At 44.4% G+C, this 27,107-nt stretch overlaps 1 protein-coding gene and 1 pseudogene across 3 annotated transcripts in view; both read left to right on the top strand.

Annotated features, from left to right (window-relative positions):
• Nucleotides 1–27,107, top strand: part of ARID2 (AT-rich interaction domain 2) — a 200,395-nt gene that overhangs the window by 66,149 nt on the left and 107,139 nt on the right. Inside the window, exon 4 of one of the 3 annotated variants that reach the window (XM_036299796.1) lies at nt 5,947–6,030. The exons of the other annotated variants lie outside the window; for them this stretch is intronic. Coding sequence (XP_036155689.1) covers nt 5,947–6,030 — 84 coding nt within the window. The remainder of the gene's footprint in view (nt 1–5,946; nt 6,031–27,107) is intronic. 3 annotated transcript variants of the gene reach the window in all.
• On the top strand, nt 13,338–15,774 carry LOC118651056 (annotated as a pseudogene).

Here is a 27,107-nt window from a genome sequence, read left to right as displayed (position 1 = left end):
CATGGAATTTAAATAATTGTTAGCTATTTCCAAACTTTACATATTTTCCCTTGATAGCTAGATTACATTTAAATTTAGAAAAGCAAATTCTTTTATTCATTGCCATTTTATTAAAACAATTCTGGCATAATGTATACTGAATGATCAAAGTTGATCAGATTTACTGTTTTCACTATTTTCCTCAATAGAGATTTGAGATCAAGAAGCATTTTGTTCAGTCACTGTAGAAAAAGTTTTACAGTTCCTCAAAAAGTTAAACATAGAAATAATTACCCAATGACTCAGCAATCCCACTCCTAGGTAGTACCCATAAAAATTGAAAACAAATATTCAAACAGTTTGTTCACAAATGTGCATAGGATCACTATTCACAACAGCTAAGAGGTGTAAATAACTCAAATGTCCATCAACTGATGAATGGATAAACAAAATATGGTAAAACATACAATGGAATATTACCATGTCCTATCTAATAAACAGGTAATAAGCAAATTGACCATCACTCCAACACATAAGATGGCCGCCCCATGTGGTCAAAGATGGCTGGCAGGGGAGGGCAGTTGTGGGCGATCAGGCCAGCAGGAGAGGGCAGTTAGGGGTGACCAGGTTGGCAGAGGAGGGCAGTTGGGTGTGACCAGGCCTGCAGGGGAGGGCAGTTGGGAGGAACCAGGCCTGAAAGGGAAGGGAGTTGTGGGCAACCAGGCCTGCAGAGGCGGGCAGTTGAGGGGACCAGGCCTGTAGGGGAGGGCAGTTGTGGGGAACCAGGCCTGCAGGGGAGGGCAGTTGGGACTAGGCCTGCAAGGGAGGGCATTTGGGGGGAACCAGGCCTGCAGAGGAGGGCAGTTGGGGGCAACCAGGCCTGCAGGGGAGGGCAGTTGGGGAGAACCAGGCCTGTAGGGGAGGGCAGTTGGGGGGAATCAGGCCTGCAGGGGAGGGCAGCTGGGAGCAACCAGGCCAGCAGGGGAGTGCAGTTATGGGTGATCAGGCCAGCAGGGGCAGGCGGCAGTTAGGGGCGACCAGGCTGGCAAGGGAGGGAAGTTAGGGATGACTGGGCCAACAGGGGAGGGCAGTTGGGGAGAACCAGGCCTGCAAGGGAGGACAGTTAGGGGCGACCAAGCCTTCAGAGGAGGGCTGTTGGGGGAAATTGGGCCGGCAGGGGAGCAGTTAGGTGTCGATCTGGCTGGCAGGGGAGTGGTTAGGGAGTGATCAGGCTGGCAGGCAGAAGCGGTTAGGGGCAATCAGACAGGCAGGCAGACGAGTGGTTGGGAGCCAGCAGTCCTGGATTGTGAGAGGGATTTCCGAGTGCCCACGGGATCGGGCCTAAACGTGCAGTCGGACGTCCCTTTCTGGGTCCCAGAATCGAGAGGGTGTAGGCTGGGCTGAAGGACACAACCCCTCCCCCTGTGCATGAATTTTGTGCACCGTACCTCTAGTCCTATCTAATAAAAGAGAAACATGGTAATTAGCGTATGACTGCTACCCTTCCCATTGGCTAATCAGGGCGATATGCAAATTAACTGCCAGCCAAGATGGCGGCTGGCAGCCAGGTAGCTTGAAACTAACATGAGGCTTCCTTGCTTCAGTGACAGAGGAAACCAACGTTACCCACCTGCCTTGCCGGCTTCTGAGCCTGCAATTTAAGAAACATTGTAACAAATATAGAAGCTAAACAAAACCCCAGAAACCAGCTTTCAGCTGGCTGGGATCTCAGAGCTGGAGCTAATACAGAGTTTCGATTATAGAACCTAAACAAACCAGATACCTACTGTCAGCAGCTGAGGCCTCAGAGCTGGAGCCAGAGCTAAAGATGGCCCAGAATAAAAAAGAAAAAAAAGAAAAAAAGGAGCAGTTGGGAGCTTCAGTCCCAGCCTGAAAACAGCCCTCAGCCCCTCACCCAGACTGGCCAGGCACCCCAGTGGGGACCCCCACCCTGAAGGATGTGTGACCAGCTGCAAACAGCCATCATCCCCTCACCCGGCTGGCCTGGCACTCCAGTGGGGATCCCCACCCTGATCCAGGACACCCTTCAGGGCAAACCAGCCAGCCCCCACACATGCACCAGGCCTCTATTCTATATAGTAAAAGGGTAATATGCCCCCCAGCACCAGGATCAGCGGAGCCTCGAGGCCTCCCGGCATCAGGATCAGCGTGACAGGCCAGCGCCCAAACCCCCTGATCGCCCTGCGGCTCTGTGTGTGACAGGGGGCAGGGCCACAACCTCTCTATCAGCCCTGCTCTGTTCCTGACAAGGGAAGGCGCCCCAACCCTCTGATCGCCCCTGCTCTGTGCCTGATAGGGGGAGCTCCCCAACCCCCTGATCACCCTGTGGCTCTGTGTGTGACAGGGTGCGGCACCCCAACCCCCACCCCCACCCCCACCCCCACCCCATGGGCCCTGCTCTGTGACGGAGTAGAGCCATAACCTCCCCATCGGCCCTGCCCTGAGTGTGAGAGTGGCGGCACCCCAACCCCCTGATCGGCCCTGCTCTGTGGGTGATAGAGGGCGGCACCCGAACCCCCTGATCCGCCCTGCTCTATGTGTGACAGGGGGCAGTGCCCCAACTCCCCTTTCGGCCCTACTCTGTGAGTGACAGGTGGGAGCTCCTCAACCCCCTGATGGGCCCTGCTCTGTGCGTGACAGGGGGCAGCTCCCCAACCCCCTGATGGGCCCTGCTCTGTGTGTGACAGGGGGGAGCTCCCCAACCCCCCGATCTACCCTGCTCTGTGCATGACGGGGGGCGGTGCCCCAACTCCCCAATCGGCCCTGCTCTGAGCCCGACCAGGGGCTGCACCTAGGGATTAGGCCTGCCCTCTGCCACCCGGGAGCAGGCCTAAGCCAGCAGGTCGTTATCTCCCGAGGGGTCCCAGCATGTGAGAGGGCACAGGCCGGGCTGAGGGACCCCCCTCCCCCCCCCGAGTGCACAAATTTTTGTGCACTGGGCTGCTAGTATATATATAAAAGCCTAACATGCAAATTGTCCTCTGGGGAGTTCAACCAACCAGGAGTTTGATCACTTGCTGTGATGTGCATTGACCACCAGGGGGCGGCGTGGAGAAAAGGGAGGCCCTGGCTGGCAGCTGGCTGCCACTAGGGACCCTACCCATGTATGAATTTTGTGCACTGGTCCTCTAGTTTGACCATAAAATGCAATGTGCTGATAACATGCTGCAGCATGGATGAATCTTGAAAACATGCCTAAGAAGCTAGACACAAATGGTTATATGTTGTATGACTTGAGTTATATTAACACATTTCGTACCGCTCAGGAGTTTTCTCGTGTTTCGCGCGCCATCTGTTACGGACTGCTCACGAGTGTTCTCCTTTTTATTCCCATGGAAAAAGGAGCGAATCTAGATACTTACGTAAATTTTGTTTGGTCCCTCTTCATAGAGGAAAATGTTTTACGCATTACCATATGTTAAAAAAGTACTAGGAACTTTAATTGTTTAATTGTTTTTGTAAATAAAAATGCTATAATTATTGAAAAACAACACCTAAAGTGCATTATGATGATTTAAATAACGTGCAGTTTGCCCAAAAACGTGCTGTCCCTCCCGTATGTCTTAGAGATTTCTATGCGATACACAATGTGTTAAGAATCCAGAATAGGCAAATCCATAGAGATAGAAAGCAGATTAGTGGTTGCCAGGAGCAAGGGTAAAAGGGGAAGTATAGTGACTGTTTAATGGGTGCAGTGTTTCCTCTGGTAATAAGTATTTTGGAATTAGAGGCAATAGTGCGTAGTGTTGGGATTGTTGTAAATATCACTGCATTGTTTACTTGAAATGGTTAATTTTATGTTACATTAGTTTTATGTTAATTTTTAAAAATATATTTTTATTGATTTTTTAGAGAGAGTGGAGGGAAGAGTGAGAGATATAATCATCGATGGGAGATTAACATCCACCGACTGCCTTCTGCATGCCCCCTAGTGACTTCTTGGTTTAAGGGTTGACGCTCAGCCACTGAGCCACACTGGCTGAGAATGTTAATAATTTTTAAAAGCCATATTGTTAGCTTCTAATTGATCCTATGAAAGAAAGTAGATTGTGGAACTAAATTCATGTGTAGTTTCCTGGATGTACTTGAGGATAATGTTCCATTAAAACGGCGGTCAGCCTGCCCTAGCTGGTTTGGCTCAGTGGATAGAGCGTTGGCCTACCTACGGACTAGGGGGTCCTGGGTTTCATACTGGTCAAGGGTGCACATGCTCAGGTTGTAGGCTCAATCCCCAGTAGGAGATGTGCAGGAGGTGGCCAATCAATGATTCTCTCTCATCATTGATGTTTCTATCTCCCACTCTGTCCCTCTCTAAAATCAATAAAAATATATTTTAAAAAAAGTTAAATGGTGTTCAGCCTGCTAAACAAAGGTAAAGAAATATTCAACAATATATGGATTTTAAGTGTGTTGAGTAAATTTCTCTTTCATAAACAGTTCTCTGTGTATTGAGTTGATTCATACCTTGCGTATCAATGTGAAGTATCTACAGATATGCATTTGTAAGAACGGTATGCCATATATGCCAGGTCCCTTGAAACAGCAAGGGTGGACTGGCTCCCGGCAGGATAGTAGTTGTTTTTCCAAATCATGTCACTGATACTGTATGACACTATGCATTGTAATTTGATAGATTTTTGCCCATAGTTTCTTCTGACTTTTCCCAATCATAAAATTTGTGAAGTGGTTTGTGCTTAGTTTACAAGCTTCCTGGCAATTGAATAAATTGTGCTTGTTTCTGTGCTGAGGAGTATAACTTAAAAGTTCTTTAATCTTGGTTTGTCCTCAATTTTTTGGACAAAATTTGCTAATTTCCATCTGGAAAGGATTTGGGTGGGAAATTGTTTTGTTGAAATTCATTTGTTGTATCAAAGAGGTCACTATTGGGCGGGGGGTAGGGGCGGGCTAGAAGGGGTCAATTGGGGAAAAGAAGGGACATCTGTAGTACTTTCAACAATAAAGATTAAAAAAAGAGGTCACTGTTTTGTTTGAAAGTAACTGAAGGGTTTTAGCAGCCTTATATCACCATTTGTTAAAATCTTATTTTGACCACACAGTGAGCTCTAGGGACATATCAAAGTCAGTTAAATGTTATCTAATACATGACAATGATTGTACCTTCTGTTTTGTGCTTTTCTTTTTTGATGTGTGTGAAATCATCAGACTTACAGATTTGTGTGTATCAACAATATTCATATTCTCTATCATTGGAGTCATTCACTATCACATTAATTATCTCAATCTGTAGTGGTGTTTGGTACTGTTTTCAGAAACATTTTTACACTTCAGTGAATTGCTTTTTGGATGGCTGTTTAATTTTGTGAATAGGGGACATGATGAAACAATGGGAAAACAAAAAAATACAAATTTAACCAAGTAAATAGTAATTTTAAACTCTGAATATAGTCCAGATGAACTGAACGTTAGTTCTTGTAAGGTGTCCAACCTTTAAGAACTATAATATAATTTCTGTGGAAATAATAATTTTACATTACAAATTTATAATATATATGTACAAATCTGCTTTTCCCTCTCAAACTTCTAGAGATTTGTGGATCACTTGATAAATTCTAGAGACTAACTGACAGTAATTTATCCTGAGGACTCCAGTGCCTTAGTTCATTGTTTTCCAACTTCAATCATTCACATACCTTTTTGACAACATTTTTCATATTTTGCAGTTAGAGTTAGATTTGGATTAAAATAACAGAGACATCCAATAACAGTGATTTAAAAAATATAGTTTATTTTGGCATCACCTAAAAGTCTGGAAGTAGGTGAAAAAGGACTAGTATAGTAGTAGTAGTTCTGTTAAACAGAGTATTCAGGGAGCCAGTTTCGTTTTGTCTCATTATTCTGCTATGTATAAGCCTTCATTGCCAAGGTCACCTTACAAACCTAGATGGCTTCTTTAGTTTCAACCATCATCTGTATTCTAATCAGCAGGAATGAAAAAGGAGTGAAGAAGTGGAAGATTGAGAGGACAAATGCTAGCTCTCTTTTAAGAAAGGTTTCTGGAAGCTGTCATAGGTAACTTTGTTTAGATCTTAAACTGTCCAGAATTTAGGCACATGGCCATACCTAGATATGAGAAGCCTGTGAAATGTATTCTTTTTTCTGATGGCATGTGCCCAGTGAAAATTTGAGGGTTTTGTTACTGGGAAGAATTGCATCTGCTTTTTTATGATATCACTTTTACTCTTATTTCCTTAATATTTTTCTTTATGTTCGATCCTTTATTACTTAAATAACTGTATTTGAAAGAGAACAAATCTGTTCATTTTTTGCCTTGACCTTCTGTCATCCCCAAATAATTTCTTCCCATTTTATGAAATGCCGCCCTAGTGCATAAATGTGCAGGTGCACAAGTATATATGTATGTGTGTCTGTCTATCTACACATCTGTGTATCTAGTAATATAGATAAACAATTTTACTATTTAATATAGGGTTCTTCTAGAATGAAACAAATATACTTGTAAAATTGTTTTATAGTTTAGCATTTGGTGGTTTATGAACAAATTCTTTAGATGTATTATTGAAAGTGTTTATATTTTGCTAGTAACTATTTTCTCAAGAACCTTTGAAAGATTTTCATTTGAAAATGAAAATAATGATATTTTTGTATGCTGTATTTGGCTATTTTATTTTATTGCTGGTCATTTTTAGTTGCCACCTTGCTGGGTGATCTTAAGGAAAGGAAGAGAAAAAGAATTATGCTTATGACTGGGCGCTATGACGTGCACTGACCACCAGAGGGCAGACGCTCAACACAGGAGCTGCCCCCTCGTGGTCAGTGCGCTCCCACAGGGGGAACTCCACTCAGTCACAAGCTGGGCTGATGGCTGCAAGTGCAGCGGTTAGCAAGAGCTCCCGGGCTGCCAGAGGGATATCTGACTGCCAGCTTAGACCCGATCCCCCTGGAAGTGGACAAAAGCCGCAGGTAGACATCCCCCGAATGATCCTGGACTGCGAGAAAGTGCAGGTCGGACTGAGGGGACTCCCTCTCCCCCAGGGCCTCTAGTATTTAATTAAAATCCTCTCTAATAAAAGAGAAACATGGTAATTAGCGTACGACCGCTACCCTTCCCATTGGCAAATCAGGGCAATATGCAAATTAACTGCCAGCCAAGATGGCGGCCGGCAGCCAGGCAGCTTAAAGCGAACATGAGGCTTGCTTGCTTCAGTGATGGAGGACTCCAACGTTCCCCGCCTGCCGCTGCCGGCCTCTGAGTTGCAACTCTAAGCAACTATGTTACAAATATAGAAGCTAAACCAGCCGTGGGCAAACTACGGCCCGCGGGCTGGATCCGGTCCGTTTGAAATGAATAAAACTATTGAAAAAAAGGACTGTACCCTTTTATGTAATGATGTTTGGTTTGAATTTATATTAGTTCACACAAACACTCCATCCATGCTTTTGTTCCGACCCTCCGGTCCAGTTTAAGAACCCATTGTGGCCCTCGAGTCAAAAAGTTTGCCCACCCCTGAGCTAAACAAAAACCCCAGAAGCCTGCTTTAGTTGCCGGGCTTCAGCCAGCAGGATCGCAACATTGTTTCAAATAAAGAAGGTAAACAAAGGCCAGAAACCTGCTTTCAGCAGAGGAGGCCTAAGAGCTGGAGCCTCAGAGCTAAAGCTGGCCCAGAATAAAAAAAGAAAAAGAAAAAAAGGAGCGGTTGGGAGCTTCAGTCACCCACCAGCCTGAAAACAGCCCTCAGCCCCTCACCCAGACTGGCCAGGCACCCCAGTGCGGACCCCCACCCTGAAGGATGTGTGACCAGCTGCAAACAGCCATCATCCCCTCATCCAGGGTGGCCAGGCACCCCAGTGGGGACCCCCATCCTGATCCAGGACACCCTTCAGGGCAAACCAGCCGGCCCCACCCATGCACCAGGCCTCTATCCTATATAGTAAAAGGGTAATATACCTCCCAGCACCGGGATCAGCATGACAGGAGGCAGCGCCCAAAACCCCTGATTGCCCTGTGGCTCTGTGTGGACAAGGGGCGGGGCCTCAACATCCCTATCCGCCCTGCTCTGTTCGTGACAGGGGAAGGTGCCCCAACCCGCTGATCGGCCCTGCTCTGTGCCTGATGGGGGGAGATCCCCAACACCCTGATTGCCTTGCAGCTCTGTGTGTGACAGGGTGTGGCACCCCAATCCCTCCCCCTCCCCCCACGGGCCCTGCTCTGTGTGTGACGGGGTAGAGCCATAATCTCCCCATCGGCCCTGCCCTGAGTGTGACAGTGGTGGCGCCCCAACCCCCTAATTGGCCCTGCTCTGTGGGTGATAGAGGGCGACGCCCCAACCGCCCCCCACGGGCCCTGCTCTGTGTGTGAAGGCGTAGAGCCATAACCTCCCCATCGGCCTTGCCATGAGTGTGACAGGGGGCGGTTCCCCAACTCCCCTATCGGCCCTACTCTGTGAGTGACAGGGGGGAGCTCCCCAACCCCCTAATCGGCCCTGCTCTGTGCGTGACAGGGTACGGAGCCCCAACCCCCCTGATGGGCCCTGCTCTGTGAGTGACAGGGGGCAGCGCCCCAACCCCCTGATTGGCCCTGCTCTGTGCGTGACAGGGGGTGGCGCCGCAACCTGCCCATTGACCCTGCCTTGAGTATGACAGGGGGCGGTGCCCCAACCCCCCAATAGGCCCTACCCTGAGCGTGACTGAGGGTGGCATCGCAACCTCCCGATTCACCCTGCTCTGTGCATGATAAAGGGCGGTGCCCCAACTCCCCAATCGGCCCTGCTCTGAGCCTGACCAGGGGCTGCACCTAGGGATTGGGCCTACCCTCTGCCACCCGGGAGCAGGCCTAAGCCAGCAGGCCGTTATCTCCCGAGGGGTCCCAGACTGCGAGAGGGCCCAGGCCGGGTTGAGGGACCCCCCCCCCCCCCCCAGTGCACAAATTTTTGTGCACTGGGCCTCTAGTAGAAAGTATAAAGCAATACCTTATTTCTACTTGTTTCTACTTGTATGTATTATTGTTAGGCAATGGATTACACTATTGACACTATTCTGTTTATGGAAGTATGCATGGATTTATCTATAGTATTTGTATTTATTGGAGAATAAAACTACCAGAATTTCTCAGTACATTTATCTTGTGTTTGTGATAGCTTAAATTTAGATCCCCTAGTGCTGATACATGATCTAATTTGGGGAGAACAAAAATGTTATCAGGGGAGTTTCGAATGAATCCAAAAAGGATCAAAGTTTGCATATTAAACTACATGAAGAAAACCTAGAGAAATGGGAGATTTTTAAATCTAGAAAATAAACTTTAAAACAATTTGTGTACTCTGCAAGCATTTATTGACCACCAACTGTGTGTTCAGAATGTTACTGCCCTTCCCCCTTGTAACCAGAGAGAAGCAATTTTCAACCTTTTTCATCTCATAGCACACTTAAACAATTTACTAAAATTCTGCATTACACCAAAAAAATATTTTAAAAAGATACAATTTTCATTCATTCATACTGGACAACATTTGACAATCTAAGGGTGAAAAGAGGTCAATACCCCTGACTAAATAGCCAGGTATTGCATGTTTTAAAAATTCTTGTGGCACACAGGTTGATAATCAATTTCATAGATTATCAGTAAGATGTACAATTTATTGGAAATGATACAGACAGGAAAAATTACTGACTGGATGAATTCAGTTTAGCTGAGTTAACATTTTCCTCTATTCTGACCACCACCATATTTGTTTTGAAGCAATAAGACAAACATTTCAAAGGAGATGGAAACAAGATGATTGTTTCTACCTTTTTTTCCTTATCATTCCATAACTTTGATTACATGTTTTTGTGTCATATCGATTCACTGTGTCATGTTCTTTTAGTTCAAAAAAATATAGGAATTTTTATTTGGATTAAATTTGGGATTTAATCTCAAAAGTCTCTTTCCCCTAATTTTTATATAGGTGAACAATACTATTATATAATTCATCTCTGCTATTCAAAGTAATATGGCTGGCAAGAGTTGATGGATATTTATAAATAGAATTATTATTAAATTTAGCTTTTGGTTATCAAATTTCAAATTTGCAGCTGTTTTCTTAAAGCACAATGAAAAATTTCATTTTATTACCTCTACTTCCCATTGTTTCTGATGAATGCTTGAAAGCCTTTCTTATCTTACTACTTCTAAGAAACTCTGTCCTGTTTTTCTTCTTACTGTCTTTACTAAATTTTTTTTTATCTTTGGTTTTAAGTAATTTTACATGGGAAAAATCAAGTATAGATTTCTTAAAATACTGTCTGTGTTTGGTAATCCCAATATCTGGATCTCCTTGGAGTGTATTTTTACTGTCTTTTGTTTCTGTTGGTTCTTGTATCTATTGCTTCCTGATTTTTCTGGTTGTCTCTTGATTGTATACTGGACTGTACTTGAAAACCATTTGCAGACTTAATTTGAGACCTGGGGTTATATTTTTTTCTTCAGAATTTATTTTGAATAGTTTACTTGTGACAGTACTCAGGGGGGCATTAGCAGTCTAGGATCACTTTAATCCAATTTCAGGGATTAGAATTTTCTGAGCTACCTAGATGACTCCAAATCAGTCAATTCTTTTACTTCTTGTTCACCTTACTACTACAGTGGAATTTTTCAGGATCACAATAAAAAATGATTGTTTTTTTGCCCTGACCGGTTTGGTTCCGTGGATAGAGCTTCGGCCTGCGGACTTAAGGGTCCCGGGTTCGATTCCGTTCAAGAGCATGTACCTTGGTTGCGGGCACATCCCCAGTAGGAGGAGTGCAGGAGGCAGCTGGTCGATGTTTCTCTCTCATCGATGTTTCTAACTCTCTATCCCTCTCCCTTCCTCTGTGTAAAAAATCAATAAAATATATATTTTTTAAAAATTAAAAAAAATGGTTGTTTTTGTTGTTTCTCCCTAGGCTTTGTAGCTGTCAAACATACTTTTTAGCCTCAAACCAACTTTTCTACAATTCCCTCAGAGCAAACATGAACCCACATGCTAAATTTCCCTTTCTGGATTTCTTTTTTTTTTTTTTTTTTTTTTTTTTTTTTTTTTTTTTTTAATTAAATCTTTATTGTTCAGATTATTACATTTGTTGCTCTTTTTTTCCCCCCATAACTCCCCTCCTCCCAGTTCCCGCCCCACCCTCCGCCCTCACTCCCCACCCACTGTCCTCATCCATAGGTGCACGATTTTTGTCCAGTCTCTTCCCGCATCTCCCACACCCCTTTCCCCCCCAGGAATAGTCAGTCCATTCCCTTTCTATGTCCCTGATTCTATTATAATCAACAGTTCATTCTGTTCATCAGATTATTTATTCACTTGATTCTTAGATTCACTTGTTGATAGACGCATATTTGTTGTTCATAATTTGTATCTTTACCTTTTTCTTCCTCTTCCTCTTCTTAAAGGATACCTTTCAGCATTTCATATAATCCTGGTTTGGTGGTGATGAACTCCTTTAGCTTTTCCTTATCTGTGAAGCTCTTTATCTGACCTTCAATTCTGAATGATAGCTTTGCTGGATAAAGTAATCTTGGTTGTAGGTTCTTGGTATTCATCACTTTGAATATTTCTTGCCACTCCCTTCTGGCCTGCAAAGTTTCTGTTGAGAAATCAGCTGACAGTCGTATGGGTATTCCCTTGTAGGTAACTGAGTTTCTTTCTCTTGCTGTTTTTAAGATTCTCTCTTTATCTTTTGCTCTTGGCATTTTAATGATGATGTGTCTTGGTGTGGTCCTCTTTGGATTCCTTTTGTTTGGGGTTCTCCGCGCTTCTTGGACCTGTAAGTCCATTTCTTTCACCAGGTGGGGGAAGTTTTCTGTCATTATTTCTTCAAATAGGTTTTCAATATCTTGGTCTCTCTCATCTTCTGGCACCCCTATAATTCTGATGTTGGTACGCTTGAAGCTGTCCCAGAGGCTCCTTACACTATCCTCGCATTTTTGGATTCTTTTTTCATTTTGCTTTTCCGGTTGGGTGTTTTTTGCTTCCTCGCATTTCAAATCATTGACTTGATTCTTGCGCTCCTCTGGTCTGCTGTCGGGAGTCTGTATAATATTCGTTATTTCAGTCCGTGTATGCTTAATTTCTAGTTGGTTCCCCAATATAAGATCGAGGGTCTCATTAGATTTCTTGAGGATCTCACTACATTTATCGGCGGCTTCTAGACAGTTCTTAAGAGACCTTAAAAGTGTGGTTCTGAACTCTATATCTTCCATTGACAATTTTGTCCTGTTTCTTTGTCTCCGCATTTTGTTATGCTTCCTTGGTGCACCTCCTAGTGGTCTTTGTTTGCAGTCTTATAGTTAAATCTTGATTGTTGTAGCTAATTCCAGGGAGGGTTTGACCTCTAGGCCAAGTGGCTATGAGAATCAGCTGTGTCAGTAGTGAGAGAACTTCTGTCCTCTAGGGAGGTGCTAATCTAGCCTTTGCCTGAGGCTATCCGGCAAATGCCTGTGTGCAGGGCTTGGGCGGGGCGGGTAGAACAGGATCAACAGGGTGGGCCGGAGAGAGCAGTTATGGCGGCTCTCAGTCCTGTCCCCAGGGGCTCTGCCTCTCTGAGTCCCAGCACCCGCTGCAAAGCTCAGAGAGAAAGCTGCACTCGCTCTGACCGAAGCCAGACAGTCCCGCTTCTCCCGTTTGAGTCTGGGTCCCTAAAGACTCGCCCGGATCTGGAGCTCAGAGTCTGCGACTCCCTCCCGATTGAAAACGCCAACCGCGCCCTCCGCCGCCAGCCCGCTCCGCGCACTCCGCACCTCAGAATTTGACTTCAGCACTGCGCCTCCTCTGAGTGTCCGTATGCGTTTCTCTTTCCTCCTAGTTGTAGGACTTCCACTCAGCCAGCGTTCCTGTGGTTCTGGGTGATGTCCCTTCCGTTTTTTGGTTTCACTTTTGAAGTAGTTGTTCAGAGCAGCAAACTCCGGCGTTAACCTATGCCGCCATCTTGGTTCCTCCCCCTTTCTGGATTTCTATCTTATCTCTTAATCCCATAAGTTTTCTCTATATTCTCATTCTTTAATGGCTTTGAGCAACTTAAAAAATGAATATATTATTTTTCAGATTTCTTGGTTCTCAGTAGAAGGGAGCATTGATCTAAATGACCTGTTATGCCATTTTTGGAAATAAAATACAATTTCAGATTGGTGTTTCTTTAAGCACACACACCCCTTCAAATTTTTTCATTTATATTTCAATTAACGTACTTTCTGGCGCAGAAGCCTCAGTGAGAGGCTGGGAGTGGTAGCCCAGCTGCAGGTAATGGGAGCGGGATCTCTGGCAGTAGAAGGCATTTGGCCTGGGGCCACAGCCAGGCTGCTGGGCTAGGAAGGGGACCCCGCCAGGCCTGCTGCGATGGCGGGCTACATGCTGCCCAGGCATTACCTGGCTGTCCTGGGCCAGCAGCATAGTCATTCCAGAGGATTTTGTCTGCACAGAAAGAGGAAGTGCACTAAGCAAGATGCATCAGGGACCCAGGAGACACATTTTGGAAAAGATAAACTTGGAGATCTCGAAGAGGCAAATCCATGAGTTTCCAAAAACCAAAAACCTCAGCCTGATGAAAGATGACAGCCAACACAGCAGACTTCATTCGAAGGAAACCATGAGGCACTCGCTGGGACTACACTGCATCTTCCGACCTCCCAACCCATGGACTTCGGCCAGGAATACCAGCAGCCATTTTTCACTGGAATGCCGAATTCCTACCCCCGTGGACGCTGAGTGACTCTGACTCTTATGTCTCTCCAGTGGGGAGCCCCAGCATAGACTTTGCAGCCTTCGGATAATCTCAGGGTCAGGCACCTTCCAACGCTGCAGATAAGTTACAAAGCACTGAAAGATGAGAATTTTAAGCTAAGAAAGCTAACCGAGGTTCAGAGCTTCTCTGAGACGCAAACCAAAATGATGAGGATGCTTGAAGTGAAAATTATAAGAAAAAATCAAGGAGGACAGTGACTACCACGACGTGGAATCTGTGATTCAGCAGATGAAGCAGAACCTGGAACTGATGACCAAACATGCATAAAATCAAGTCATAAAACATAAAACTTGCTCCAGGCACAGGTTTCCAACTTCAAGCGCGAGAGGGAAGCCGGGTCAGGGCACCAGTCTTACGATGATCAAGCAGAACACGGATATGGCCTTGCAGGACCCCCACATGGTCATGAACAACCCACACAGCCCCCACAAAGCAGCTGGTTTCTGGAGCTGAAACGCTGAACCTATTGCCGAAATCCTTAAATCTATAGACAGAATTTGTGAAATTAAAGAAGACAAGGAGGAATTTTGAGAAGCTTCTAGTTTGCAGCTTTGTTTACATCCTGAAGTCACGACTTACTGGATTTTAAAATGCCATTGTGTCTTTAAATATGCAGTCTTCACAGTAAAAATATTTATCATGAGATACTAATTTTATGACCTAGATCAGTATTATTAGCCAGTCCCAACGAGGAGCAGCTTTGTAGTGAAGAGTCTCACCTGAGGTTTCTGTGCAGCCCTTCCTTCCTGGTGAACTTCCTGCTGTTATAGAGGCTGGGTGGTCTACTAGGAGACATTTGTATAAAAGCCACCTACTTTTTAAAGTTACTGAACTTGAAAACAGTTCTATGATGTGTGTCATCTATTCTTATTCCAGAACGTTCATTCTAAATTCAATCCATCATCCTTGAAGTTTTGCCTCAAAGAAAAACATGAGTTAAAACTCAGATGATTGCTTTGGACAGGGACTCATGCCTTTTTGCCATTGCTCAGTGCCCCTTCTAGCCCAGTCCACTGTTGCAGCCTTCACAGGGGTGGCTCCTGTGATTGATGGCCTGAGTGTGGACACCCCACCTGGCAGATGCTGCTATTCTCCTGCAGAGACAGAGGTTGCCATAGATTCCACACTGAAACCGTCTAAATTCACCTCTTTAGGAGCCTCCGGGGTTTGAAAAAATGTTTTTGGCCTTTAATATAATGAAGTTTAGAATTCAGGAATTCTGAAGACGTGCAAAGCATTCCTGGGTTAGTATGAGGTCTCTCCCAGGTTGTCTTTCCAGGCACTTTTTGATGTAGGGGGGCTTAACAGGCACGCTGTGCCTTTTTGGCTATTTCCTGTAGAACTTATTTTTTAAAAATAGAATTTCCCTCCTGTTCAAATTGACAGCTTTCTTAATAAATTCTAAAATTAAAACACACACACACACACACACATTTTCTGATAAAATAACCTGAAACTTCCAGTTTAATGTGTCCTTTCATTATTTTACTTTAAAGAAGTCTAATGTGTAGAACAATAATAGTAAAAATAGCATATGTTCATTTTAGTGGTTTCTTTTACCAAACCCTACTATAATTTTGAAAAATTATGAATTGATTGGCAATCCAAATTTTAGCAAAGTGCATTTTTTTCTAATGATTTAACATTTCAATACTTTCTTGTAAGGAAACAATGGGATTTAATTTTTTTTTTTACTACTTTGAAGCGAAGTAATCAGAAGTTGATACTATATTTTAATATGTAAGTTTCTTCTACAAACATCTCTTCCTCCCTTCACTCATTATGGGATGTTTGGGGGTTTTTGTTTTGTTATCTTGTTTGTTGGTTGGTTGGGTTGGGCAAGAGATACTTGTAGGAAGCAGCTTCTTGTTAAACTCTGCATAAAATAATGTATTGTCATTTTCTAGATGGTATAATTCAATTATTCTAGGGCTTTAATTTCCATTGGAGACAGGGCCTTAGGACTCTTGAGGTCTTTTGTAGAATGAGTAAAATATTCATGCCCTGACCGGTTTGGCTCAGTGGATAGAGCATCAGCCTGCGGACTGAAGGGTCCCAGGTTCGATTCCGATCAAGGGCATGTACCTTGGTTGCAGGCACATCCCCAGTTGGGGGTGGGCAGGAGGCAGCTGATCGATGTTTCTCTCTCATCAATGTTTCTAACTCTCTATTCCTCTCCCTTCCTCTGTAAAAAAAAAAAATCAATAAAATATATTTTAAAATATTCATTGGGAATTTCCCAGTTCATTGGAAATTTATGGGAAATTTTTAATGTTTACCTTTGCAGTTGAACTAGTGGCCCGGTGCATGAAATTCATGCACAGGGAAGGGGGGGGTTCCCTCAGCCCAGCCTGCATCCTCTCCAATCGGGGACCACTTGGGGATGTCTGACTGCCAGTTTAGGCCCAATCCCATAGGGATCGGGGACTGCTGGCTTCTAACCACTCACCTGCCTGCCTGCCTGATTACCCCTAACTGCCTTGGCCTGCCTGCCTGAGTGCCCCTAACCCTTCTACCTGCCTGCCTGATCGCCCCTAACCTCTCTGCCTGCCTGCCAGATGGCCCCTAGCTGCCGGTGCCTGCTTGACTGATCGCCCCTAACTGACCTCCCCTGCCGGCCTGATCTGCCCCCTGCCCTCCAATGCAGCCTGATCTTGCCCCCAACCGCCTCTGCCTGCGTGATCACCCCTAACTGCCCTCCCCTGCTGACTTGATCTCGCCCCCAATTGCCCTCACCTGCCAGCCTGGTTGCCCCCAACTGCCCTCCCCTGCTGGCCTGATCTCGCCCCCAATGGCCCTTTCCTGCTGGCCTGATCTTGCCCCCAATTGCCCTCCCCTGCCGGCCTGATCTTGCCCCTAACTTCCCCCCCGCCACTGGCCTGATTGCCCCTAACCCCCTGCCGGCCTGATCTCGCCCCCAACTTCCCTCCCCTGCTGGCCTGATCTCGCCTTCAACTGCCTCTGCCTTGTACCCCACCACCATGGCTTTGTCAGGAAGAAAGTCAGATGTCCAGAAGATGGCTGGTTGACCTGGTCTAATTAGCATGTTACCCTTTTATTAGTATAGATAGATTAAAAAAGATAGGATTGCTTAAATGGAGGGGGAATGCCTTTTTCAGCAGGAGCAGATGCTCTTGGCAGACAAAAACACTGATAGCCAGCCATATGCACTATACTGCCAAAGCGGTCATTAAAAAATTGAACTGCTTTCTTACATCTTACCCCGAACAGCTGTTGCCCTTCAGCTCCCACCATAGGTTCTGCCTCTCAGTTCACCCAGATTAGGTTCTGATTGGTTGGTTTCTATGCCAGTCAGCATCAAAAGCTCCTCCTCCGAGGCAGCCATTGGCTCCTGGCACTTCACCCAGATTTGGTTCTGATTGGTCGGTTTCTATGCCAGTCAGTGTCTCAGGGCCTATCTCTGGGCCTGATCAAAGAGGCAGAGCTGATCAGCAGCCCCATGGAGGCCTGGAGAGAAACAGAGTTGAGGCTGCTGGTGAAGCCCGGAGAGAAAGAGAGAGGCAACGCCTGATCAACAGCTGCCACTGAGGCTGCAAATCAGACCCTGCCTCTCTCTCTCCAGGCCTCTCTCCAGGCCTAATCCGCAGCCCTCTCCACAGTCAGTGCTGGCTGGGTTGCTGCCCTGGCACCAGCTGCAGTCAGTGCTGCACCACCATGGCAAACCAGCACTGACTTCCAGTGTTAGGTCGAGCCTTCGGTTGTTATGGACTCTGGCTCTTTATATATATATATAGATGAGATCATTGTTTCTCAGTGAAATACTGTTGGCATTTGAGATAGTACAAATCTTTATCTGTGCATTGTAGCATGTTTAGCATCCCTGGCTCCTGCCTCCTGATTAGCAGTAGGGCTCTTTTAGTCATTGTGACAAGCAAAAATGGCTCCACACTTCTCAAAACTATCCCTGGAATAGTACTGCCTTCAGTTGAGAATCACTGAATTAGATCAGCAACTTTCTTACAATAGCTTTTTACCATTTAACAGAATTTTAATTCTTAGATTTAGAAAGGTTAAGGATGGACTTTTTTTGGTTTTTTTGTGTTTTGCTTTTCAACATTACATGCTTAGTCATCTTTGATTCTAATTTGTTCTGATTTATTAAACAACTAGAGGTTCAGCCACGCGAAAAGGTGCCCTGCCTCCCACCTTGTGAGAAGGCACCCTGTGGGGGGCCGGGACCCACGCTTGACCCGCATAGTGCTGGCCTGCCAAAGTGTTGTGTCCGCTGGGGTGGGGGCGTGCTTGGAGCTGCAGGGCGGCTGCTCTGAGCACTCCCCTGGCCGTCATGTTGTGTCTGCTGGGGTGGGGACAGGCGCTCCTGTGTGTTGGTCTATGCTCTGGCCCGCCCCCAGCCCCCAGCCCCAGCCTGTGTGTTGTGTCTCTGCTCTGGCCCGCCCCCAGCCCCAGCCTCCTCGTGGCCACTGGGGTGGGGGTAGCATGGGGTCCCCTCCCGCCCATCTGCGTGCGCGCAAGCTCCTCTTCCTGAGCAGTCGTGATGCAGCCTCCTCCTGAGTGGTTGTGATGCTTGGCTAATTAGCATATTCTGTGTGTGTGTGTGTGTGTGTGTGTGTGTGTGTGTAGATGTTATGTCAATAATCAGCCTAAATATTTTATTCTTAAAGCAGTAGTGTTCAGACTGCTCTAAGAGCTATTACGTATTCAGACTTAGAGCTCTTAAGTATTTGGAAAGATACCTTAGGCCACAAAGAAGATGGTATTGGGATAGGAGAAATGGACAGGATTCTCCAGCAGTATCCTTTTACTTGTCCATCCTTTCAGGCAAGAAAGAGTTTTGTTATCTTATGTTATGTCTTCTTCCCTCTGTCTTAACAGGAACAAATAAAAATAAGAAACATGGTCAAAAATTTCCAAAACTATTCTGACATAATTTTTAGATCACTAGATAGTATAAGAAGTATAGTATTTATTGTAAATATTTTTAGACAAATAGATTTTCAACAATTGACTGTATGGATGAACTTCTCAGATTAAACTCTTTATGAGAGGAATCACCTCTTTTTCAAAGGACCAACCAGTTCCGAGGAAAATTAAATCATCACTTAGTAGGCCATTTGAACTAAAATGATACATTTGATGAGAATTCTTTTTTTCTGTTATACTTAAACAATCCTCCCTAAACCTATTCATATTTGTTTCCATTGCAAACTTAATGATTTTACTAATGGCTTAATTTAATATGGTTTTTACTGTAAACTCTATTAAAATCATGGTATCTTTTGGAATGCCCAAGTTATTCAAACGAAGTTTTGCATTATCTTGATTCTTTGTGGGTTTTCCTTTTGTTGCACACTCTGAAGTGCAATGGAAAAGTACCTTCTATCTTCCTCTCCCCCTAAATAAGTAGTAGCCATTTTCTAAATTCAAAACATTTACTCTTGGTGATTTCCACATTGTGACTTAGGGAATTTTGGTTATCCTCCTTAGTTCATGGTAGGTGCTTAGATTCTGGAAGGATTGTTAATATGACTTTTTCAAGATGTGTAAGTATACAATAAAATGTATACTATTTAGGCAGTGGAATAATTGTCTATTATAGATCAGAAAGGGAGAAAAACATCTAAAGATTAACATCTACACTAATAAAAGAGAAACATGGTAATTGGCCTACGACCGCTACCCTTTTCATTGGCTAATCAGCGAGATATGCAAATTAACTGTCAGCCAAGATGGCGGCCGGCAGCCAGGCAGCTTGAAACTAACATGAGGCTTGCTTGCCTCAGTGACGGAGGATCGTTGGAGGAAACCAATGTTCGCCGCCTGTGGCTGCAGGCCTCTGAGCGGGCAGTTTAAGAAACATTGTAACAAATACTGCCGGACTTCAGCCAGCAGATTCGCAACATTGTAAGCAAAGGCCAGAAACCTACTTTCAGCCGCGCAGAGGCCTAAGAGCTGGAGCCCAGCCTCAAGCTAAAGCTGGCCCAGAATTTAAAAAAAAGAAAAAACAAAAAAAGGAGCATTTGGGAGTTCAGTCACCCCCAGCCTGAAAACAGCCCTCAGCCCCTCACCCAGACTGGCCAGGCACCCCAGTGGGGACCCCCACCCTGATCCAGGACATCCTTCAGGGCAAACCAGCCGGCCCCACCCATGCACCAGGCCTCTACCCTATATAGTAAAAGGGTAATATGCCTCCCAGCACCGGGATCAGCGTGACAGGGGGCAGCGCCCAAACCCCCTGATGGCCCTGCGGCTCTGTGTGTGACAGGGGGCGGGGCCCCAACCCCCTGAGCAACCCTGCTCTGTGCCTGATAGGGGGGAGCTCCCCCCCTCCCACGGGCCCTGCTCTGTGCATGACAGAGGGCGGCGCCCCAACTCCCCAATCGGCCCTGCTCTGAGCCCAACCAGAGGCTGCACCTAGGGATTGGGCCTGCCCTCTGCCACCCGGGAGCAGGCCTAAGCCAGCAGGTCGTTATCTCCCGATGGGTCCCAGACTGTGAGAGGGCACAGGCCGGGCTGAGGGACCCCCCTCCCCCCCCCCGAGTGCACAAATTTTTATACACCGAGCCTCTAGTATTTTATAAGAGTTGATAGAGCAGTAAAATGAAGTAAGCTCAATAGTCAATATTTTTTCTAGGAAGATTACTTGCTAGAGATATTTAGCTGACCATATAGAATATAATTAACCTAGTGCATCTCATGTGTGTGTGTGTGTGTATGCAAATACACTTTTTTTTTGGATTCTTTGGTACTATGATTTTATTTTTTGGCTATTAATTACTTTTTTAAATTATTGGAAAATACAAAGAAAATGTCTTTATAGACCCATTGCTCTATCTCTATATTTTACGCATTTCCTAATAAAGTTTGAGAGAATATACATACTGAGGCACGGGTTAGTGTGTAGTTTGCTGAAATAAGGCTAATGCGAATTTAGGCAGAGTGGTGAGCAAAGAATTAGTAAACTTGGATTCATAATTAGAAAAACTAGTCTTTAACAGCTGGAGCCAATTGCAGCACCAGGGAGAGCTCCAAGTGTGTTCTTTGTTCTGATGGTGTTATTTTAATGATAGAGGGCCTTTGTCCTGTGTACTTTAACAGGTTAAACAAGAGCAGCTCCCCTGAGGGTCATAGATTTTTCTTCCTCATTTGGTCAGAGCCTTCAGTTTTACTGTCTGAGATTAGAAAAGAAAGTGCAGCTTATTTAGTAATGAAACATATATTATGTGGTCTGTTAAAACTGATTCTGAAAGGGAATTCCATAATATTCTGCCTAGTTAGCTCTTTTTTTGTCTTGAGTAATTTAGCATGATAATATTTGCCCTGTCTTTTCTCAGCTCTCCAGAAGTCTTTTTATCACAAGTGCCGTTCTTTTTTCTATTTCAGCTTGAAGCTTAACTTTCTTGTAATTTTACACTCTTGTCCTTTTTTCTTGGTGTTTCTATATTTTATTAAGTTTTAAAACCGGGAAGAATTCTTAGATTATTTAAGAAATATAAGTAAATGTTATCTTTTATAATACACACATATATGAAATAAATCCACACACATATGAAGGGTATATTTTAGTATCGGGATATTACATCACATCTTGTGGACCCTACATGTGCCAGTAACAAAGTTATATCTAGAACCCTCATGGTATAAAGGATAATATATTTCTACTCACTGTACAACCACCTCAAATGCAGTCACTAATTTCTAGCTAACCATAATATTTGCAGTCTCTAGGTAACCCTTTTTTTTTTTTTGGTAATGAACTTTCATATTCTCAATATTTTCTTAGAGCACTCTGCTTTCTTCTTCCCCAGTCTTCTTTTTCTTCTTTCCTATGCCTTTACTCCCACTTCCTCTTTTATACTACCCAATTTATTTCCTCTCGGTCCATTTTCTTTATCATGTATCTCCTCTTTGCTCTCTCTTCTCTTCCTTCTTTCTTTTCCTCTCCCCTTTAAATTCTATCTATTCCCCTTTCTGTCCGTCGTATCCACTTCCTGTCTACCCCAGTTTTTTTCCTTCCAATTTAAACTACAATCTCTCTTTCTCCAGATAACACTGCTACTACCTACGTACCATCTCACGAAATGATCACATTCTCCTTCCCTAAAAAAGCTGTTTTAAAGTTTTGTCACTTTGCTGAAATTCTGCAATTCCCACTCCTGTCTTCTGTACTCTTTTTAGATATTCTTCTGATATACTAAGAGAATAGAAACTGTCATATATGATTTTTTTTCTTAATTTAAATTCTTTATTGTTTAAAGTATTACATAAGTTTCCTTTTTCCCTCATTGACCTCTCCCTGGCCGTCCCCACCCTCCAGCACATGCCCTCACCACCTCCCCACCCCACTCCCAGCCCCCACCCCCCGTCTGTGTCCATTGGTTATGCTCATATGCATGTATACAAGTCCTTTGGTTGATCTTACCCCCTCACCCCCTGCCTTCCCTCATTGGTTGGACATATATGATTTCTTGTTGCACTACTTTTCCTACCTTATCTATATCTTAACTTGTGGTTTTTTTTATCATGCTAGACTCAGAAGGAATAACTTCTCTACCTATACTCTATATTTTCTTTTTTTTTTTTTTTTTTTTAATACATTTTATTGATTTTTTACAGAGAGGGAGGGAGAGAGATAGAGAGTTAGAAACATCGATGAGAGAGAAACATCGATCAGCTGCCTCCTGCACATCTCCCACTGGGGATGTGCCCGCAACCCAGGTACATGCCCTTGACCGGAATCGAACCTGGGACCCTTCAGTCCGCAGGCTGACGCTCTATCCACTGAGCCAAACCGGTTTCGGCATACTCTATATTTTCTTAATAAAATAAAACATAGTTACTGTAGAAAATTAGTAACTATAAATTTAAACAATTTTAAATCACATACTACTTACGCTAATTGCTGTCAAACATTTTGTTATATAGCTTTAAGACTTTTATTTATATATATTTACTTATGAGATGTATATTTAAATAAATAGAATCATATTCTCCATTATATTTAAATTTTTTTATTATAATACTAGAGGCCAGGTGCATGAAATTCATGCACTCAGGGAGGGGGTGGGAGGTGTCCCTCAGCCCAGTCTGTGCCCTCTCACAGCCCAGGAGCCTCGCGATCAATCGCCCCAAAGAGGTAGGCCCCACCCACCACAGCCCTCCGGTTGGTGGCCTTGGCCTCCTCTTTGGGGCTATTGTGGAGCCCCCCCATTGATCTGTGAGCTGATGGCCTGGGCCTCCCTCTGCAGGGCGATCATGGGGCGATGGCCGGGCCTCTGACCAATTGCATTGCACCCGCCTTGGCTGTCCTGGCGCCAGTGGGTATCATAGCATGGTAATCCAGAAGGTTGTTCAGACAGTCGTTCTGCTGTTCAGTCGTTTGGTCGATTTGCATATTATACTTTTATTATTATAGATATCAAATATGCCTGATGTTATTCAGTATTCTTTTGCAACATCTATTTTATGGGCTACATAGAATTCTTTTGCATAAAACTTAGTGTACCAGTTCTCTGATGGATAGTTACGTTGTTTTTCATCATATAAATGGCAATGGACAGTTTTTTTGTTTTGTTGTTGGTTTGTAAATTTTTGAGTACATCTTTGAATATATCTTTGGATAACTTGTTTATTTCCTTAGGGTAATGATTAGGGGAAAGATTTTTGAGATCAAATGAAAATCATTTTTTAGTGCATATTGTCAAATTTCCCTCAAGAAAGGTTGTAGCAGTGTATTTCCTCATTTTTTGCAAATTATATAATTTGCTCCTTTAAAAATATTGTAATATTGGTGCCTTTCACAATGACTTAAAATGCTCTAAAATATAACATACATATGTATATACACATATATATGAAATATTTTTCCAGGTTATTTTTTTATCATTTAGTATTATGTTACTTTTTGCCATATACAATTTTTAAAATTTTTATGAGGTAAATATATTACTCTTCCTTTGTGGGTGCTTCCTCTCATGCTGAGAAGGGCCTTCTCCTATTCTAATATTATAAATACATTAATGTGTATTTACTTTTGTTGGTTGTGTTTGCTTGTTCTTTGCTCTTTTAAAATTTACATTTAAATCTCTAACTTTCCTGGAAATTAATTGGTCTTGTTTTTCAATAATAAATCTGTTATCCCAGAATTAATGATTTATTTACAATTTGTTTCCTACACTTGAAATGCTACCTTTTTATGTTAGATAATGGTTTTCTCTGTTCTATTTCATTAATTCATCTCTGCATTCCACTTTCAATCCTATTTATTTATTTATAATCCTCACCGAGCACATTTTTCCCATTGATTTCTACAGAAAATGGAAGAGAGGGAGGATGGGGAGAGAGAGAAACATGGAGGTGAGAAAGACACATCAATTGGTTGCCACCTGCATGCTACTACCAGGACTGTGGAATCTGCAACCATGGTATGTGCCCTTGTCAGGGAATTGAACCTGTGACACTTAGGTCAATGCTCTAACCACTGAGAAAAACTGGTCAGGACAAATCTTGTACCCTTTAATAGATTTATTTATAATTAGCCTTTTTTATTAAAGTAATCAAGAGCACTGTTTGAGGTTTTTTGCTTTTTGTTTTTGTTTTTTTTAGAGAGAGAGGAAGGGAGAGGAATAAAGAGAGAAAAACATCAATGAGATCCATAGACTGCCTCTGCACCTCCCTACTAGGGATCAAGCCCGCAGACTGGGCATGTGCCCTGACTGGGACTCAAATCAATGACCTCTTGATTCCTGTGTTGATGCTTAAATACTGTGCCACACCAGTGGGGCAAGAGCTCTGTTTAAAAACATTTTTTTAAATAACATAAAAAATGAGAAAGTTTCTCCTACAAAGGCACTCATTATTATAATTTTTTTGTTCATATGCAGATATACAGCTGATCTGTTTTAAATTACATAGGTAGAAATATACCATATACACCATTGTTCTACATTCTTTTTTATTCCATATCAGCATATACAGTTCTAACTCACTTTTTTCATTTATATAGTTATCCAATTTAAGTGTCTGTAACAGCCGTGGGCAAACTCCGGCCCGGGGGCCGGATCCGGTCCGTTTGAAATGAATAAAACTAAAAAAAAAAAAAAAAAAAAGACCGTACCCTTATATGTAATGATGTTTACTTTGAATTTATATTAGTTCACACAAACACTCCATCCATGCTTTTGTTCCGGCCCTCTGGTCCAGTTTAAGAACCCATTGTGGCCCTCGAGTCAAAAAGTTTGCCCACCCCTGGTCTATAACAATAGTTTCCTATTATTTTAACATGTAGGATTTTTTTCTGTCTTTTGTTATTACAAACTATTATAATCCTTATCCTATTTTTTGCCAACGTGCCATAATAGGGCAAATGTTTAGAAATGGAATTACTGTTACAAATTGTAGTTATTTGCAAGCAACATAATTCAGCCCTGGCTAATTTCTGAAGAAAAGAAATTTACAAGAAGTCTGTAAAATCAAGTTTCTCAACTCCTACTGCTACTACTATAACTAACCTATTTTTGTTATTTCCTAAAATTTCAATGTTTCACATTTGGACATAAATGATTTGTATTTCTTCTTGTGGCTACCATGAAGTGGAGAGAAGACTTTTCCATTCTTTTATTGTCTTTATTGAGGGCAGGCTCTGCTACTCATCACTGTGGGTAGTTCCCAAAATACGAGGCTACTTGAATGCTGGATATCAGCCAAAAAAACATTTACTATAGTTCATATTTTGGCTGCTTAAAGTCTGTATACAATTCTTCTTCTCACACCTAAACGTACTTGAAACAAACAATGAAAGCTAATAAATTGGGATGATTCCTCTTACACCCATAAATGTACCACTTATTATGCACTCTCCAAGAAGAGAAAACCTAATGTTTCCTAAGCTATTTCTAAATCCAGGATCTCTTCTTGGTTATGTTCTCTAGACATCTAGACATCTGTGTCCTGAAGAATCTTATCTAATAAAAGAGAAACATGGTAATTAGAGTACGACCGCTACCCTTCCCACTGGCTAATCAGGGCAATATGCAAATTAACTGCCAGCCAAGATGGCGGCCGGTAGCCAGACAGCTTGAAACTAACATGAGGCTTGCTTGCTTCAGTGACGGAGGACTCCAACGTTCCCCACCTGCCGCTGCAGGCCTCTGAGCTGCAACTCTAAGCAACTATGTAACAAATATAGAAGCTAAACAAAACCCCAGAAATCTGCTTTAGTCCGCCGGGCTTCAGCCAGCAGGATCACAACATTGTAACCAAAGGCCAGAAACCTACTTTCAGCAGCGGAGTCCTAAGAGCTGGAGCCAAGCCTCAAAGCTAAAGCTGGCCCAGAATACAAAAAAGAAAAAAAAAGAAAAAAAGGAGCGTTTGGGAGCTTCAGTCACCCCCAGCCTGAAAACAGCCCTCAGCCCCTCACCCAGACTGGCCAGGCACCCCAGTGTGGACCCCCACCCTGAAGGATGTGTGACCAGCTGCAAACAGCCCTCAGCCCCTCACCGAGGCTGGCCAGGCACCCCAGTGGGGACCCCCACCCTGATCCAGGACACCCTTCAGGGCAAACCAGCCGGCACCCACCCGTGCACCAGGCCTCTACCCTATATAGTAAAAGGGTTATATGCCTCCCAGCACCGGAATCAGCAGAGCCGAGAGGCCTCCCAGCACTGGGATCAGTGTGACAGGGGGCAGCGCCCAAACCCCCTGACCGCCCTGCAGCTCTGTGTGTGACAGGGGGTGGGGCCACAACCTCCCTATCCTCCCTGTTCTGTTCGTGACAGGGGAAGGCGCCACGACCCCCTGATCAGCCCTGCTCTGTGCCTGATAGGGGGGAGCTCCCCAAGCCCCTGATCGCCCTGCGGCTCTGTGTGTGACAGGGTGCGGCGCCCCAACACCCCCCCCCACCCACGGGCCCTGCTCTGTGTGTGACGGGGTAGAGCCATAACCTCCCCATCGGCCCTGCCCTGAGTGTGAGAGTGCTGGCGCCCCCACCCCCTGATCGGCCCTGCTCTGTGGGTGATAGAGGGCGGCGCCCCAACCCCCTGATTGGCCCTGCTCTGTGCATGACGGGGTGGCGCTGCAACCTTCCCATCGACCCTGCCTAGAGTGTGACAGGGGGCAACGCCCCAACTCCCCAATCGGCCCTGCTCTGAGCCCGACCTGGGGCTGCACCTAGGGATTGGGCCGGCCCTCTGTCACCCGGGAGCAGGCCTAAGCCAGCAGGTCGTTATCTCCTGAGGGGTCCCAGACTGCGAGAGAGCACAGGCCGGGCTGAGGGACCCCCCCTCCCCCCCAAGTGCACAAATTTTTGTGCACCGGGCCTCTAGTCTATACTAATAAAAGAGAAAGATGCAAAGTGACCATCCTTCCACGATGGCCAGAAGCCACGC

Source organism: Myotis myotis, unplaced genomic scaffold, assembly GCF_014108235.1.
Source record: "Myotis myotis isolate mMyoMyo1 unplaced genomic scaffold, mMyoMyo1.p scaffold_m19_p_3, whole genome shotgun sequence".
Lineage (NCBI taxonomy): Eukaryota > Metazoa > Chordata > Mammalia > Chiroptera > Vespertilionidae > Myotis > Myotis myotis.
This window is presented reverse-complemented; position numbering and strand designations above follow the sequence as displayed.